The 17,631-nt window shown below is 38.8% G+C and overlaps 1 protein-coding gene across 1 annotated transcript; it reads right to left on the bottom strand.

The window, feature by feature from the left end:
* Positions 1-734: 734 nt before the first annotated feature.
* On the bottom strand, positions 735-16,864 carry fmnl1a (formin-like 1a). Its single transcript, XM_062438555.1, has 25 exons — positions 16,281-16,864; positions 12,847-12,930; positions 12,349-12,435; positions 12,177-12,250; positions 10,778-10,861; positions 10,537-10,674; positions 9,590-9,698; positions 9,288-9,364; positions 9,106-9,199; positions 8,646-8,720; positions 8,430-8,540; positions 4,744-4,893; positions 4,530-4,631; positions 3,675-4,254; positions 3,380-3,504; positions 3,066-3,268; positions 2,721-2,955; positions 2,556-2,624; positions 2,393-2,473; positions 2,176-2,305; positions 1,927-2,090; positions 1,717-1,818; positions 1,535-1,630; positions 1,256-1,370; positions 735-1,129 (listed from the first exon to the last, which is right to left on the bottom strand). Exons 1-25 carry the CDS (start codon positions 16,464-16,466, stop codon positions 1,065-1,067), a joined length of 3,336 nt encoding a protein of 1,111 aa, XP_062294539.1. The 5' UTR covers positions 16,467-16,864; the 3' UTR covers positions 735-1,064.
* Positions 16,865-17,631: the final 767 nt, after the last annotated feature.

Below are 17,631 nucleotides of genomic sequence, written 5' to 3'. Positions count from 1 at the left end.
TTTTATTTTAACAGGTTTAATGTACTTTTGATAGTTCTGTCATTAATATTGCCCTTCCCTCAGGGTTCATTAACTTATCTAAGGGTCCCCTCTGTAGAAATCTGTGATTGTATATTCTGAACCATTATTATTACAAACTATAGTACACCACTCTACTATGTATTAATATTTCTTGTTGCAATTTACGTTATCCAGTGAAATGAGTAATTTAGCAGGGGGTTTGAACACTTGCAGGGCATTGTATGTCAAATTCTCATTAGGAGCTCAGCCCCCCCTAAAGGACTGATCCTCAAATCGCCCCTGAGTTATAGCCATAGAATGCACATCTTTTAAATCAGACTTCCGGGAGAGGAATAAACATACATGCAATCTAGGTAAATGTAAAAAATGACACATCTCCAAAGCATGGAGGGACGGGGGATGTATTAGTGTAAGGTGTGATAACTTGTCTGTCATACTGTAGCAGCTGAAAATGATGTACATTTGAAAGCCTACCGATACTGGAGATACTAATTTATCAGTGTGGATGCCATGTTCTGTGAGAAATGTTTTTGTTTTTCCTGTGAGGAGACAGTTGGCAGTTGAACCTGCCTTCTTTTGTACATAATTTGCTGTGATTGTGTGTCCAATAAAGTGCAGCTCTCTTGTATAGTCTTGGCATCTGAACTTGCTTTCTGATCTGACTTGTCTATGTGTTGCCCTAAAATTACAAGAGCAATGGTTAAAAAAAATAGGCTTATTTTAAAATGCTCATGATTTTGTTTTATTTCTTAACAGGTAATAACAGTACAAATTTAAATCATACAAAATTCATGAGGTGCCAACTACAAAAATGTTCAGCAATATATCGAATCAAATTCATTAACTGCATTAAAAATAACAAATAATTCCAACTTCATATTTACAAAGAAAATTCACACTAAAATGTTGGCAATACAACATGGCATGAGGCTTATATATTTCGATATACTTTATATACAGAACATTTTGAAGCATGCTCTTTTGTCTGTATGCTTAAGTGTGGTTCCAGTTGCGTTTGCAAGGAGTCTTTGTCCAAAAGTGGCTCAAGTCTCCTGGCGCTGAGCTGGCCGTCGACCATCTGTCCGTCTGTATGGCGAGTTCCTCAAATCTGAGGCAGAGAAGGGACAAGCATAATGAGATGAAGGAAGAATTTCAACAGCATGTACATGTCAAACATGCAGCATGGTTGAAGTATCCCAATGTGACACCTCCAAGATGAATTGTGTTACTGTACCTGTGATGATGTCCTCCAAAGCACCGTCCTTTCCCTCGCGTACCTGCGGTTTCACCTGCCTTTTCTTCAGCTCTGCTATCAGATCCATCTGAGGCATCTTGGGCATCATAGGCCCCTAGTTAAAAATAGAATAAAATATGTAAATATATAATTTATTGTCAATGTAGTATTGCTGAGATAACTATCTTTAAAATAACGCACATAATACAATGAAACTGATTACCAGTCAATACAAAGGTCTGATATATATTTCTTATCACTGGACCTTAAATGTCTTACCTTTTGTGCCCCGGCCTTGTTGGGTGATGGAGAGTCTTTTACCTCACTGACCTCACTCTCCATTTTCTTTTTCTGCTTAATCTCTTCCTCTGCTTTCTGTGTTCGATCAACAACAAAAGGGTTAACTTGCAATGTACTACATCCTAATTGATAAATATCAGAAACCTACCACACATCCTCACCTTATATGCCTTTATGAAGCGTCCAAAAATTGGGAAAAACTGTGAAGGCTGTGTTGTTTTTGAGTTCTCTCCAAAGTACTCGACCACAGAGCCGTAAGCCTCCTGGAGTGAGTCAGAAAGAGCGAGATATAAACATAAATTGTACATGTAAAAGCACGTGATACTGTGGTTTTCTCTATTGTGTGTACGTTTTATGAATTATAGACTAACCTGGGCTGTCTTGCTGTCTTTGATCAAAGAATCCAGCTTCTCACTGTTGGTTTTAATGAATTCCTTCAACACTGGGCTGTCATCCTGCACCAAAAACTCCTTTTTGGTCATCTCCATTCCCCTCTCTAATGAGCGGATATCTCCAAGAATACTGTCCAGGGACACTAGCAAAAAAAACAAAAAACAGAAATTAGTTTAGTACCATTCCTGATAAAAAGTTTCAAAACAGCCCTGTCTGTGTCAATGTACCAAGTGCTGCCTTGTCCACAAAGTGTATGTCAGTGTGGAAGTTGGCCAAGTCGGCATATTTTTCCAGGATGATATTGGTGATGAAGTGAAGCAGTGTCTGAGAGCGGTCAGTGGACTTGGTCTCCAAGAGCTGAAAAGCAAAGACAATGTCACAGTCGATTCATTTAATACAATTTTCTTAAAGTAAAAAAGTAGTTGTAAAACAAAAGCTACTTACAAGGTCCAGACTCTGCAGTCGAAAACCGTAAGCTGAGCCCCTCTTACTGCTGTTCATGTAGTTGCCAAAGGCGAGAACAATCTAAGAGGAAATACATGAGATGACTTATAGAAAAACACACATTTGGAAGATACAGCAGTGTGTTGTATTCTCCCTTACTTACTTCTAAGATCTTTTTTAATTTGGTTGAAGACTTGATGGACATGGACGCAGAAATGATAGAGTCCAATTGCTGTGGATGGAATAAAAAAAAATTCAATACATCTGTTCATGAAAGTTGAATCCAATTCTCTTCCAGTCCAAGTTATAATACACTTTATACACTCACCGGCTGCAGGCGTTTGACAGTGTCCGGGAAGTTGCCCATGAAAGTGAGAGTGTTAATTCTCTGGGTCAGACGAGGAATCTTCCCGAAGCGTAACATAAATTGGTCTTCGTCAGTCAGATCCTCAAGCGGGCGGCCATCCTTCTCGTAATTAGCCAGCAGCTTCTTCTCAAAGTCTGATGGTATGAAGGGCTCGAGCAACTCAAGGAGGTCTATGGACAAAGACTCCTGGTCATACCTGCACAAAATAATAATAACACCAGTTAGTATATGAGAGTAGTGATGTTAGAAGTGCAGGAGAGTCTGTTTATGAGGAAGATAATTCAAAAAGGTCATTAAAGCACATACATCTCTATAGCGGTGCAGATTTTAGATGGGTTCAATCCCCCCTTGCGTAGAGTAATAGCCAGATTCTTAGCCTTGTTGGGGTCAATCAGGGACGTCTTGGTAGGGGCCTTCTGGGCAACCTTCTTCGTCATAGTGGACAGGTCTTTAGGATTACCCTGAGCCTTAGTCTTAAAGTGTTCCTCAAATATATCCATGTTCAACTCCTGAGGCAGAGATAGGAAGCACAGAGGTGATGATTTAAAACAAAATACTTGCATTAAACTGCAGATTATCTTGTACAGTGTATGTGGAAGGTGGAGGATGTTTCTTCTTACCTCTAAAATCTGCTCATCATCCAGCTCATTAAAGACGGTGCCTGTAACCTGGTTTGGTTTTAAAGCCTGCCAGTTCAACAGTGGCATCCTGTTCTTGGTCTGAATAGTTTTCTTGCCCTTAAACCCTGAGGAACCATGCCATGATGCAGAAGAAGAGAATCAGTCAGAGTGAGGAAAAGAAGAGGAATGATCAAACAGGTAAGATTTTTCTGTTCAGTTCCTTCCATTTTATGACAGTTTTCAGTATTTTTCAAATCGTACTGTCAAGCGTTTACTTTTGAGACAACATCCTTACCAGATTGCATGTTTGGTGCTCCAGGAGGGGGTGGGGGTCCACCCCCAGGGGGGGGAGGTGGAGGTGGAGGTCCAGCACCAGGTGGGGGAGGAGGAGGTGGTGGGCCTCCTCCAAGACCAGGAGGAGGTGGAGGAGGAGGGGGCACAGCTCCAATTCCAGGTGGAGGTGGAGGAGGAGGTGGTGGTGGTGGAGGAGAGGCATCTGGACCACCAGGAGGGGGAGGGGGAGGAGGAGCAGGGGGCGGAGGGGCAGAGGCAGAGGCAGCAGGGCTAGATGCTGGGGAGGGAGTATCACTGACAGAGTCCGTAGCGCTGGGCGGGGCGGCTGAGGCTGGTGCCTGGATGTATTCAACCACTGTGACAGGCACAACCTGGATGTCCAGAGCTCCTGAGGCGCTGCGTCCCAGTCGGATCAGCCCCTTTTCCTGCAGCTCTTGGATCTTCTGCTCGAGCTCTGAATTTGTCTGTGGGGTGGAGGTGCTCAATCGCTCCCTATCCTTCTCCCTCTCCCTGTCCAGCTCCTTCTCCCTTTCTCTTTGCTGTAAGGCACCAACCTGGGAACAGGACTCTCGTAGACTTTCCTTTAAGTTACAAACACAAATATAGACACCCAACTAATCACCACAAAGAGCAATTTACAGAATCTTTCTTCAGGGTTTACATGTGTACATATATTAAGCACATATGTGCACATGCAAGGTTATTCAGATTTATTTGATAAATGCAATGAGGATTATTAAAATAAAATGAACAGCCACTCGTGACCATATTCTATGTGATAATAGTGAGGATGGCACACCTTACTTAATTAATCGTATTAAACTTTGTACATGTAATGAGCAGGAACAGCACTTACTTTGAGCAGCTCAGTCTCCTTGGTGGCCTGCATGAGCTGAGTCTCGAGTTCAGATATTTTCTCCGAAGCCTGATTCTCAATTTCTTGAAGCCGGGCACTCAGCTGCAACACATGACACAGACATTGCTTTAATGTCAGTTTACAAAATACTTTACACCACCAAAATCTCCTTTTAGTCACTGTGATTCCTCTTTTTCTTTATTTTGTGGCTGACCTGTGAATTATGATCTTGCAGTTCGTCCACATGCTCCATCACCCCTCCTCTGTTCTCAGCATCCTCCAGCAGTGCTCCTACGTCTAACACGTTGTCCAGGTAGGCCTGGATCTGGACCTGCAGCTTTTCGCTCTCTGTTTCCTTCAGGCTCTAACACACAAACACAATTATAATAATGAGCTACTACATGCCGTTTAAGTAATAATATGTATTATAAAGTATGCATTGCATGTTTAAAGAAATAATGATGAAGATTAAGAGTGAATTAACTATATATATATATATATATATATATATATATATATATATATATATATATAGTTATATTTGATTTTGTCCAAAAACGATGTAATTTTCTGAACCTACCAGATTGTTCTAGCTGTTCCTTTATTTGCTTTTTACCCATATATATATATATATATATAGGGAGGAAGGAGGAAGGAACAGCTAGAACAATCTGGTGTAATTTTCAGAAAATTACATCGTTTTTCTGTAATGCAACTACTCTGGATGGCATTACACTGGCCTCCAGCACCATTGTAAGGAATCTAGGAGTTATTTTTGATCAGGATTTGTCCTTCAATTCCCACATAAAACAAATTTCAAGGACTGCCTTTTTTCATCTGCGTTATATTGCAAAAATCAGACACATCCTGTCTCAAAATAATGCTGAAAAAACTAGTCCATGTGTTACTTCTAGGCTGGATTATTGTAATTTATTATTATCAGGCTGTCCTAACAAGTCTCTAAAGACTCTCCAGCTGGTCCAGAATGCAGCTGCACGCGTTCTGACAAAAACTAGAAAGAGAGATCATATTACTCCCATTTTGGCTTCACTGCATTGGATTTAAAATCCTTCTCCGTACCTTCAAAGCTCTTAATGATCAGGCTCCATCATATCTTAAAGAGCTTATAGTACCTTATGTACCTACTAGAACACTGAGCTCCCAGCATGCAGGCCTACTTGTGGTTCCTAGTATCTCTAAAAGTAGAATGGGAGGCAGAGCCTTCAGTTATCAGGCTCCTCTCCTATGTTACCATCTCCCAGATTCGGTTCGTGGAGCAGACACCCTCTCTACGTTTAAGAGTAGGCTTAAAACTTTCCTTTTTGATAAAGCTTATAGTTAGGGCCGGCCAGGCTTGTCCTGGACCAGCTCCAGTGTATGCTGCTATAGGCTTAGACTGCCAGGGGACACCCATGGTGCACTGAGCTCCTCTCTCCTCCTCCCTCTCTCTATCCATCCATCTATATCCATTAACATTCATGCACTATTAATGCATACAATAACCTAAACTTCTTTCCCGGTGTTGTCTATGCTTTCTCGTCTCACAGGTAATCTGGGCATGTGTAAAGTGCCTTGAGATGACTTTGTTGTGATTTATCGCAATACAAATAAAGATTGATTGACTGATTGATTGAATTGTTTTTTCAAATTAATTCATTAATTCCTTCTTTCATTCATTCATTCATTCATACATTATACTTGAGAGATCATTGAGGGGCGACCCTCACTGACAATGATGCTCATTGACAATTATAATGACAATTATGATGACAACAGCGAAACAAATATACTAACAGAGAAAATGTAATACCACAGTTAGCTCATTAAAAAAGCCATTAAAACATAAACTGAGGTCTTTAAAATGTAAAATAAAATACAGTTATGTCAAAAACCTTAAGACATTCCAAAAAGATTAAAATGATTAAGCTATAAAATAAAATGTAGTTATGTAAAACAAGTGCAAGTAAAGTCTGGGAAGTTAAAGATCCTGATTCCAAATTGAAAATGATGAAACAATGATGTTGATATAAATCATGAAAAGAACTGGACCTAAAATTGAAACCTGAGGGATAAAAACTCAGAATGATAGCTTCCCAGTTTAACATATTGTTGTCTCTCAGAAATAAGTAGTTTCTGATTGCATTGATATCAAATCCAAAATTATGTAGCCTCTAAAAGAGAAGGAAATGGTCTACACAGTATCAAATGATTTGGATAAATCAAGTCCCGCACAGTGCTTTTTTGTTTTCATCTAAAGCTGATACAACGTCATTTAGGGCCAAAGTAACAGCAGTTACAGTACTTTGCCCTAAAACCAGACTGAAGCAGGCTTAAGATGGAAGCCCTGGGCAGACAGATCTTCAATCGATCATTAATCAGAGATTCAAGGGCCTTTGCCAGATAAGGCAGTTTGGATATTTCCCTATAGATAAGATTGCTCTTGTCATCTCCCATACATATGGGCATAAGATGAGCCATTTTCCAAACTCTAGGAACTATAATGGAGGAGAAAGAAAGATTGTAAATTAGTTATTTGAGATCATTTGCTCTAACAGCCTAAGAAAAAAGGGTTCCACATTGTCGTCTTTAGTACTTATCCTGGGATCTATGGCCAGGAGAGCATCTTTGACTATACTTGAAGAGACAGAATATAGGGGAAACAGATGACTGAGAGAAACAGAGAATAATCTGTCATCAGTTTGAGGAGAATCAAATTCTCCATCCTCAAAAAAGTGACCAGCTGCTTCAAAATATTTATCAAAAGCTAAAATAATCTCTTTATACTCAGTTTTTAGTTTTATTGGAATTCATGGCCTTCCAAAGAATTTGCAGGAATTAAGTAATAACTAGAGATTAATTCAGGAAAATACTCCTTTTACTACAATTTTCAGAAGCAATTGTATTACTCCTATTGGATAGGATTAAATCAATTAGCATTGAGTTCAAAGGATTAGGTCTAGTAAATTGGGTGATTAGCTGTGACAGATTAACACTGCAACAGATCTCTTTAAAGTAATCAGAGGTGTCAGAAAGCCAATCAATGTTAAAATCACCCATGACAATTATCTCACTATTAACATACCTAGAGAGTTTATCTGCCAGATGATTAATCTAGCTAGTGACAGCTGCCTGTATCAACCACAGCAATAGACAACTTGAACCTGCCTCCCTAAACTCTGAATAAACTGTAATCATTTATTGTCACTAACACCCTTCTTTATCCATGATTCAGTAAGAACCAACATATTAGGGTCTGCCTGAGAAACTAATACCTTAACATGATCTAATTTCTGATGCTGGAGCAGATTTAAAATGTAGAAATCCCAAACCTATCCTGGATTTGGGAATAACATAGTGATAGATAATACAAAAAATGGTAATACAAGTGATTGATTTCATATATGGTATTATGCATGTGAACATCATATTGTTGAAATTATGTTTCAAAACAGCTCACGAATTGATTTGGGTAGAGATATACAGCACAATTTAAAGGGATTCGATTTTTAAATTACAAAAGCAAATGTGAGATATTTGTAGACAAAGCTATGTAGAGAAAAACACGTGTTTACCTCTCAGTTTTCGCAGAAAATATTATGCTGTTATATTTTTTGACTAGAATTAGGAAATCTCCTCTATACCAGCACTGCCTCAAATATAAAAGTAAGGACGTTACTATGTAACTCACATATGTTTCCCTTAGCATAAAGTAAAGGAAAGTGTATAAGGATGCAGCGGCCAAATAATTCTAAATGAGGAAGAGAATAATATGCATATACATATACATACACATAACATGCAAAAAATGTATGAATTTTATGATATGCAATTAGTTTTCACCCCTAACCACTGAGTTTTTAGACATAACTAAAAGCTACATATCAAAACAATACAACTCACCTCCAAATACTTGTCTAGTCCGAGGTGAGTGAACTCATACTGTAGATGGACACGAAAGTTCATGTTTTCCACTGAATGGACCACAATGTTTATGAACTGCATGGACGCCACCTGGACAAAGGCACAATGATGGTTAAATCTCTAATACATCCACAGTTTAACAGCTCCTTTGAGTATTTGTTAAACAGTCAGCCTGTGGTAAATTTAAGGACCCACCATGAAGTCAATGTTGCTGTCATCATTGGTGAAGTACTCCATCAACTTCTCAAAGCGGTTCTTTTCTTTGCTCACCTGAGGGGGGAAAAAACCTATCTTAATGTACACAAGAGTATGCATTACAACTCTTCCCCACATGGTGGCGTAAGGGGGGCATAAAAGAAAAAATAGTCTTTTCCTGATAATGTTATATCTATTACATGAAGTAGTCAATACTTTTAGTTAATTGGTACAATATATTTCTTAACATTGCACTGTACTTGCATTTGAATGTATTGGTATACACACATGCGTGACTGTTCTACATGTGCTAAAATTATGATCACAGTGCTTGTGTCAGTCACAAGATGAGTAATCAAAGAAGGGAAGTCTGGAACAATGGCATGACTGAATGAGTAACTGTCGAGGTCAAATAAAAACATTGCAATATGGTGAAATACTAATGCAAAACTCATTTAACCTCTTTAAAGCTGTCAAAAGCAGAGAGAATGATGTCGTGTCCTCCCCTGACAAGACAGACAGCCGCCAGCAACTCCAACACAAGGGCTTTGGTCCTGTCGCAGCAGAGAAGGGACAGATAGTTAGATATGGATGCAGGTAGACAGATAACACATGCTTTCTCTCGGGACCAAATGCACTCACCTGGGATTCTTGCTGTTGAGGCTGAGGGTGATCTCATTCACACAGCATGGGTGAGTCATCACCTGGTTAAAACCAGACTGAAAGCAGAACAAAAACATGAACAATGGCCTCCAAAGAGATGCAGGGAATGTGTGTTATGTTGTGTTTTAGAGGAGAAACTAAATCGTAAAAAACAAAATCACACAATGAGTGTCATAATTGTCTTTTTCATCAGACAAGCAGAGCACTTAGACAAGTGAAACAACAGTGGGGGATAAAAGTGAAGTTAGGTATCACTTGCAAGATTTTTTACTTTACTCTACCTGGTAGTTCATGATGGCTCGCAGGCACATTATGCACACATGCACATCATCTCTCTGGCCGAATGCCTGGGACTTTTTATGCATCTTGCTCCCCAGAGTGTGGGTTATTCTGAAAGCAATAACAAGTTTATGGACACATGAACAAATACTTTAAGAGGAGAGCTGTGCACAAATGGTTTGAAACCAGGGGCCCAGAACTGACATGCAAATAGGATTTCAGAACAGTTAGCAGTGGGCCAATTATAACAAGACTTCAGGCGCTGTTTTGGACACCCACTGCGTCAGTGTGGCAATGGATGTGTTGCATCAGGAAAAAAAAACTCAACAAAAGACCAAAGGAGATGAATGAATGAGAATGGGAGGTATCCGTCATGGTTGGTAAATCACTTTCAAGAAAAACTGCTGTCTAGCAATAAAAAAGCCATGAAATTTAATGAGATATGCAGCAAAAACACTGTGTTATACATTTAATATCCACAAAACTGAACCACACCAAAATTCATATTGATTCAGTTAAAAAGACATTTAGTTATTTCATTTTTTACAGAGACAAAAGCCTTCTGCAGTTGGTTAATCACTACTTATCACTTGTTACTTGTCACTACTCATGAGAGCATTCGAAATAATGAAGCTACAAACATCAGGGAGACCTGGAAACTTAATATGCAAGTCAGTACATAAAGAAGGTGGTTTAGTGAGGTTTAGTTTGAGACAGCTCAGCCTCTCTTGGAAAAAAGGCATCTGATCAACTCTGTGACACTATGACCCTATCACTATCACACCACTTTTCTCACGTGATTCTATGTTCTACTATATATGCAACTGTAATCTGAGAGTTCCTCTTTAAATAAGAATTTTTGATAGAGTGCACTATACATACAATCATACTATCAGTTGAACATCTCTGGGTTTAGGACTCTGCTTCTTTCATGACCGGAGCTTTTTACCTTACAGTCAGCGCTCGAGCAGCTCTGGTCATCCCATGCGCGTGGGAGGTGCCGGAGTTCTTGGTCAAGTCTTCCATTGACCTCTCAGCTGGCTTTCCTCTGTCCGACACGCCATTTTCAACACTCTCCACATCAAACCTACACAGTTAAGAGATACAAAATAAACACCATGGGGATAAATGACTTCACCATAGTGCGCCATCAGTTTTTGACACAGCTTTTGCAGCCTGCTGGTACTCACGAGACGTCACTCTGTGCATGGGACAGGTATTCCACCAAGACATCCAAACCTTTGTTATGTTCATTGAGAAACTCTTGTGCCCATCTACAAAAAGACAGTCAGAGAATGGTATTTAGTAATTATGAGACACAGATACTGCATTCAAATTGGATTAAATGCTCAGTGAACTCAAACTGACCACTAATAATAATTAGGGCCGGGACTTTAACGCGTTAATTAAGATTAATTAATTACACAATAATTACCGCGTTAAAAAAATGGACGCATTTTAATCACACTTATTTTTGCACCGCGGAACGTTTCTCACTGGATGAGTTTCAGGCGGACCGATTATACTGGAGCACCAACTAGCCTTAAAAAGGAGATAGTGGGGGTCTCCAGGAAGTTAACTGGTTTAGAGTGGCAAGGTATGGTGAGTGTGTCCCGATTAAAGAACACGGATACGGATGTACGGAGTTATCTGCTTTATTACAGCTGTGGTCCTTATACATTCACACACAGCAGGAAATCAGGGCAATAAGGATGCAAGATGCAAAAAGGCAAGGGAAAAAACGTCATGGAGAAGGAGAATAGCACAGGTGTGGTGCGTTCAAGAACGTCGGTAAAACTCAGCTGCATTCAATAACGTAGGACAAATGAAACCTACAATGCAAACAGACTATAAACAGGTAAATATCACTCAAAACAATGTGGGCTTTCTAACAAGCGTAGTTCAGACAACAACAAACCACAGTGAACATGAACAAAGTAGCTGATGAGACCGCTTTGGTTGGCCCCGTGGATGGGAGTGTGGATAAGAGCATGGTTGTGTGCAAGCTATGCAACAAGGAATTCGCATATCACCGCAGCACATCGAGCCTCAAGTATCACCTCAATGCAAAACATATAGCAGCTAGCATGGAAGCTAGTGTGGTAGCTAGCTAATTTCTGAAATGTACTATATTTCTAAATATGCTATTGCTACACTTAATGGCAAAAATTGCACTGGTCTGTTGGACTTGAACAAAAATAAACAATATTTTTGTTGCTTAAGCTTATGTATTCAGTCATTATTCAATGGTATACTAAAAATCCATGTGAAAAAAATTACTTCTCACTGTTCTCAGGTCAAATATTTATATTCGGTTAAAATACGATTAATTTCGATTAATTAATTATAAAGCCTCTAATTAATTAGATTAATTTTTTTTAAATCGAGTCCCGGCCCTAATAATAATAATAATTAACTTTATTTCTTTATCTTAATTAATGCTTCTAGAAAGAGCTTTACAGACAGAATGTGCAAAAATATACAAATAATACAATAAAAAGTTCAGATTACACATTTTTTAAATTCATCAAAGGACCCAACAAAAAGCTACATCAAATCATATTACACATCAAAAGTTAACATGCTCACCCAATGTGATTGGTGCGAAGGGAAATCTCCAAATCTTTAAGGACCTGGGTGGCTTCTTGGGTCCGTTTCTTATGCTAAGGAAGCAGCAGAGGTTGCAGTCAAGACACCACTGTGCAAGTATAAAAACTAAAGATGTATCATATATGAAAGGAAGATGCAGTTTTACACTGACCCTGCGAGACACCCCTCCTTGATCCTGGTAGAAGCTCCTGATCTTGTTCAGGTAAGTTGATGGGGGACTCTTTACCTGGAAACGCTCCTGGGGGAAAACGGATCACAGTGGAACTGAGTCAAAATGTGTTTTTTATAGTAAGTTTCATCAGCAACCCCAAAAGATGGTTTTGGACACACATTTACCAGAGTGCAGCATCTAAAGCTATAATTGCTTGCACTAGTAAACACAACAGACACAAACTGCTCTCTGTTTCCATGCCGACGCCTCTATCAATTGCCACCGCGGAAACTGTGCTGCAAGGTTCTTACAATGCACTCTGTTCTTCACCACTTAAACCACTCTGCGTGTTTATGCACTACCTTTCAACCCTGTCCCAATGAAGGAGCTGGTGCAAGAAGTCTGTTACGTTTGATGTCATATATTCTGAGGTATAATTGTGACACTGGCTTGTTATCAATATCACAGTGTATAAATAGAAAGTAAAAATACTGTTACCTGATCGCAGACTAGTTCCCACTTCTTTTCATTATCATACTGACTCAGTAGCTTCAGTTTATCTGGGGGCAGGTTCATGTAGCTCTGGAAGAGAGTGAGAACAAGACAATCAAAACTCAGAAAATCCAGTGTGATCAAATTAATTTTAAATGTGAGGATTTAATTCTGGGTAAAAATAAAAAAATCTCACAGGAACCATATGTTTTACAGTTCATCTTAACACCTCGACTGTAATTAAACATAAACATTTTACATATCATTATTTCTTCTTCTTTCCTGCTTATGCAATCATATTCAAATTTAAGAAAACCACTGATGCACTTTCAGTGCAAAGCAGGAAGGGTGTTAACAACCAAACGGAACTGCCAATGACTCAGTGTTTACATGCATGTATGGTTGTCAGGTACCATGTACGTCAGAAAAATAATACTTTTTGTCATCATTTGGTTGCTACAGTTTTACACTACAATGTAACCTGTATTGAAGACGTTTTGTCCTTAGTTGATCGCACATTTAAGAAATCCCACTCCAATACCCATTGTTATTTATTTCTTTACTTATATATTTATATGACCAGATTTAAAATATGAACTGTGTCAATTTTTTATATGTAGACACAATTAGATTATCATTCAGATCATTCCTTTCCATCAAAAACTGTGGATAACATGTCAATAATCTTGCAAACATTATGGAGAAGTTTCGCACAGATCAAGATCTCCCCACCTACAAAACATTTCGGTGAAAGGTGACTCAAAACATCTCAAAAGTTGACATACAGTATTGGTGTCCAAAAAGTACCGTTTCAATTTGACTTATCACCCTCGACCTACAGTAAAATGTTTGACATTTAAATGCCATTAGAACTGAACAGTTATGTAATGAATGATTGTGACATGGATGTTCCAGACACCAGACCTCATCCTAAATTAACTCTTATGGATGATTCAAAACCAAATAGAATGATGTGTAGAAAAAAAGAACAGTTTTAAAGGGCAAGATGCCTGAACAAATCTAACCAAGAACTGGAGTTAATTGAATATTTATATTTGTCTTTATGTTTTCATTTAAGTTTTTTTTTGTTGCAGAATTGTCCTTCAGTTTCACAAAACTGCAACAATCTCCGCCAACCCCATTGTGTGTTATGCACCTGTCCCGAGACTCCAGACACAACTATGACTAACTGACAAGACTACTCATTTCGGTTGACATTGGGTGTTGATCTTGAATCTAACAGTTTGTACATTCGTGCAGTCCTTAGTAGTTTCTTTCCACACCCTAAAGACAAAAATGAGAAGCAAAAACGGAAATAGCCCACTGCGGTGCTGCGGAGTTGGCACTTCAATCCTGCTGGGGTAAAGGAGGGGTCTCACTTATGGTTTTGTGGTACAACACTTACAAGAAAACATTGTTTTTATGACATGCATAAACATTTATATGCTTCAAAACCAACCCACTGCTACTATAAATTCCCCAAGTTTAGAAACAACATAAAAAAGAAGAAGAAAGCCCACTTCTCATTTCCTTGTAGATTTAGTTACACACACAGGAAGGTGCATATTGGCGTCTCTCTGAAGATGACTTTTGTAAGTATTTTTCTGAAAAAGGAAGTGAGGTCATTCTTTCATATAGTGCCTGAAATGCCACTTAAGTTATTTTTCTGGGTGAGAAGAATATGTCACACTGATTGTGAAATAGATAACATTCTCATGCCTTGTGTATTTTCAAGCATGACGACATTAGCACTCTAACAAGACGTTTTGTCAATCTATGTGAAATAATCACATGTACATTTTAACGTAAATAAAGTTTAATATAATCTGTCATCAGTTCTGATTGAATGAATGATCATTACTCTCAGTGATAGTGTTTGAAAATTTCTGAATTACATAGAAAATTTGGATGGTTTTTCAGCTTCACTAAATGCCTAAAAGTATCATAAGGTATAAAAAAGAGTCGTGCTTACCCCAATCCTACATTTACAAAATTGAAAAACACATAAACTCCCAAGGTAAAGTGGATATGTAGCATTTTGGTTAATTACTGTACTGTACTGTTTACATAAACAGAACTTCACCTGTGCCTCAAATTAAGTAAACAGGTTTCCAGTCAAACAAAAGAGATTAATCAGATACATTGTTTGACACTCCAATTTCAGTTTTTGCCATCTCTTTACACATCCACAGAGTACCTGGATAATTCATGCTTTTCATCCAAGGGAAAAAGAGAAGATTTTGGTCCATCACTGAACACATGATATCACATGTATATGGAGCGTCATAGAAAGAAAAGAAAAACACTTTGGGGACCAGAGACCATTAAGGTGTAAAGCTTGTTTTTTGTTTTTAGTTATATTTACACACATATATACATATTGTAATGGATAACCATACACTGTAAATAAAGCATTACTCACAAACATGCACAAACAGAGAGGGGAAAGAAACAAAAAAAAAGGGAGGGGGAGGGGGGGAGTATTTTGATGATGTACAGGTTGACAAAGTCAAACTACTTAATTGATGTTAATGGACACACTGCAGTTTGTTTTGTTTCAGCATGACACCACAGTTGGAAGTCTCTTCAGTTTTAAAGCTTTTTATGTTCGTTAACATGGACTTGTCCTGGAAATTCAAATAAGATCTTTAAAGTGAGTTGTATCTTTGTATGTTTCATTTGATTTTGGTGTTTAAAAAAATAAAAATATTTTGCAATATTGATCAAAGATTCAGGTGCATATTTGTCCCTGACACTAAATCACAGGTTTTGATGTGTTATGATTTGGTCTTATGATAAGTGTCCCAAACTCTTTCAATATTCATCACAAGGCTTTATGTTTTCCAACTTGTTGTAAGACTGGTGAAAGAGTGGTGAAACAGTTGCTTTCCGGTCTTATGGCCTCACTCATGTAAATGTATTGCTCAACTTCCTCTTAGGGCCAGCTGCCCATGCATGCATTAATCACCCTGTTCCTCGCCTGCCATTTTCTAATCAAATGGTAAAGGAAAGAAATACCAATCAGTCTCACCACTTGTTAATAGTATTGGTTCCTTTGTGATAAACCAGTGATTTGCTGTTAACTTTGTGTAATTATTGTTGGACAAAAATCGTAGATCAAATGACTCTTTGATAGACTTTTGAAGCCGACAGTATCAACATCAAATAAAGTTTGTATACAGTTTATATTGTTTTTTGACAGCACACGTTGGACTGAGAGTATAACTGCTTAAAACAAGACTCAGAACACTTTCTACTTATAAAAACATTACATTCTCTGATAAATTGGTTTGTTTTTTCTGGGCCTCTGAACCATATGAATCTGCGTAGTTATCCCAGCCTCCGGCATTATTAGTGTGTAAATAAAACATATATATATTTTCTGTGTTTTCAAGTGCAGTAAGGGTGTTTCCCTTCTTGTCGCCAGTTCAGTCACTCACCAGCACCATGTTGAAGCGTTCTTCCAACTCTTCCTCTGAAGGCATGGGCAGTTTGGGGGGAGCCGGCTGCTTCTTCTGCAGGGTTGGTGTGGGGTCACTCATTCCTGAAGCTGCCCCAACTGAGTTCCTGGCCTCTCTTCCTTCAGTGGGTTCCTGCTCCAAAGCACCTGCAGCCGCATTCCCCATCACTAATTTCCAAAAGTAATCCAGGAGGAAAGCTTTACAAAAACACTATTTTTGTTGAGAAATTAGGGTATTCCAAAAAAAAGTAACAAAAGACCTCCACTTCAAATGACCAGAACAAGTAGGCCTATATCAAAACAAGTCTTAAGGCCTTCAGTGAAAGTAACATCAAGCTACTTGTTTACTGCATCCGCCTCAGTCCTGAGTGCAAGGTGGATGATGAAAGAAGGTAGTTCGTCCTCATGTCTGTCTTCTCTTCAATGTGTACCACTCTCTCTACAGTAACTTTACAACAAGCCTTGATTGGGCTTGGTAGGGCACTAAGACAATAGTACCCACCTATTTCTATGTTCTGCACGAGATGACAGAAAACTCCTTCAGTACAGAGGGCTGCGTGTGAGAGGAAGGATAGGGGAGTGTGTGACAACCTCTAACACAGACAGAAACCACAGAAGCACAAAAGCAGAAGAGTAACTTCCTGTGTATGAGAGCAAAAAGAACCTGGGGTGGAGGACAGGGTGGGAGATTAACATGGTAACAGTTGGGTGTACCATGCATTTACAAGTAGGTGGTTGATGAGTACAACAAGGTAGTACAGGAATTACAGAGCACAATGTTCAGAGATGAGTAAATACATGCTAACTAGGCAGATGCATATGTTAAATCAACCAGCAAGCAAAGGACACTTTCTCCCACTTTACCATTAATCCACCTGCACTACACTGCAGCCATTAATTCTCTGGAGGCTAGCTGAACCTGCAACGGGCCAGAGGTTACATCAAGGTTTCATGTGTTTTGGTCAGTTTCCTTTCATGTAAGTCCAGATTGTTTGTAGCAGTAAGGTAAAGGTATATGTGTTGACAAGGTAGCGCGGATTGCCCAACAGCGACACTCTGTGGTTGAAGTCAATTACTGCAATGCAATGTTGCTGCCTTTGGGTGCCCCCGGAAACTTGGGAATGATCTTCAAAAAATATAGTTTCGTTCATTATGTTTTAGACTAAATGAGAAATGTGGACATGGACCCTGTAACACAGTTTGGTTAAATATATGGATAAAACATGTATATAAATTACCACCAGCAACTACATGCTTTTAGTAATCCTTACATACGAATTAGCTTACTTTAGGAAACTGATTATTTAGTTAGTAGTGGATGCAAGTGATTA

Source organism: Scomber scombrus, chromosome 18, assembly GCF_963691925.1.
Source record: "Scomber scombrus chromosome 18, fScoSco1.1, whole genome shotgun sequence".
NCBI classification, from domain to species: Eukaryota; Metazoa; Chordata; class Actinopteri; order Scombriformes; family Scombridae; genus Scomber; species Scomber scombrus.
Note: the sequence above shows the minus strand (reverse complement) of the source record. Positions and strands in the feature narration are given on the sequence as shown.

Bases quoted from the DNA above. Each gene is read 5' to 3' on its own strand.
- fmnl1a (XM_062438555.1), bottom strand. From the start codon at position 16,466: ATGGGGAATGCGGCTGCAGGTGCTTTGGAGCAGGAACCCACTGAAGGA. The intron at 9,365-9,589 runs GTAGAGTAAAGT...TTCTGCTTTCAG, and splicing joins GAGCCATCATGAACTACCAG to TCTGGTTTTAACCAGGTGAT. The intron at 2,956-3,065 runs GTATGTGCTTTA...TATTTTGTGCAG, and splicing joins ATCTGCACCGCTATAGAGAT to GTATGACCAGGAGTCTTTGT.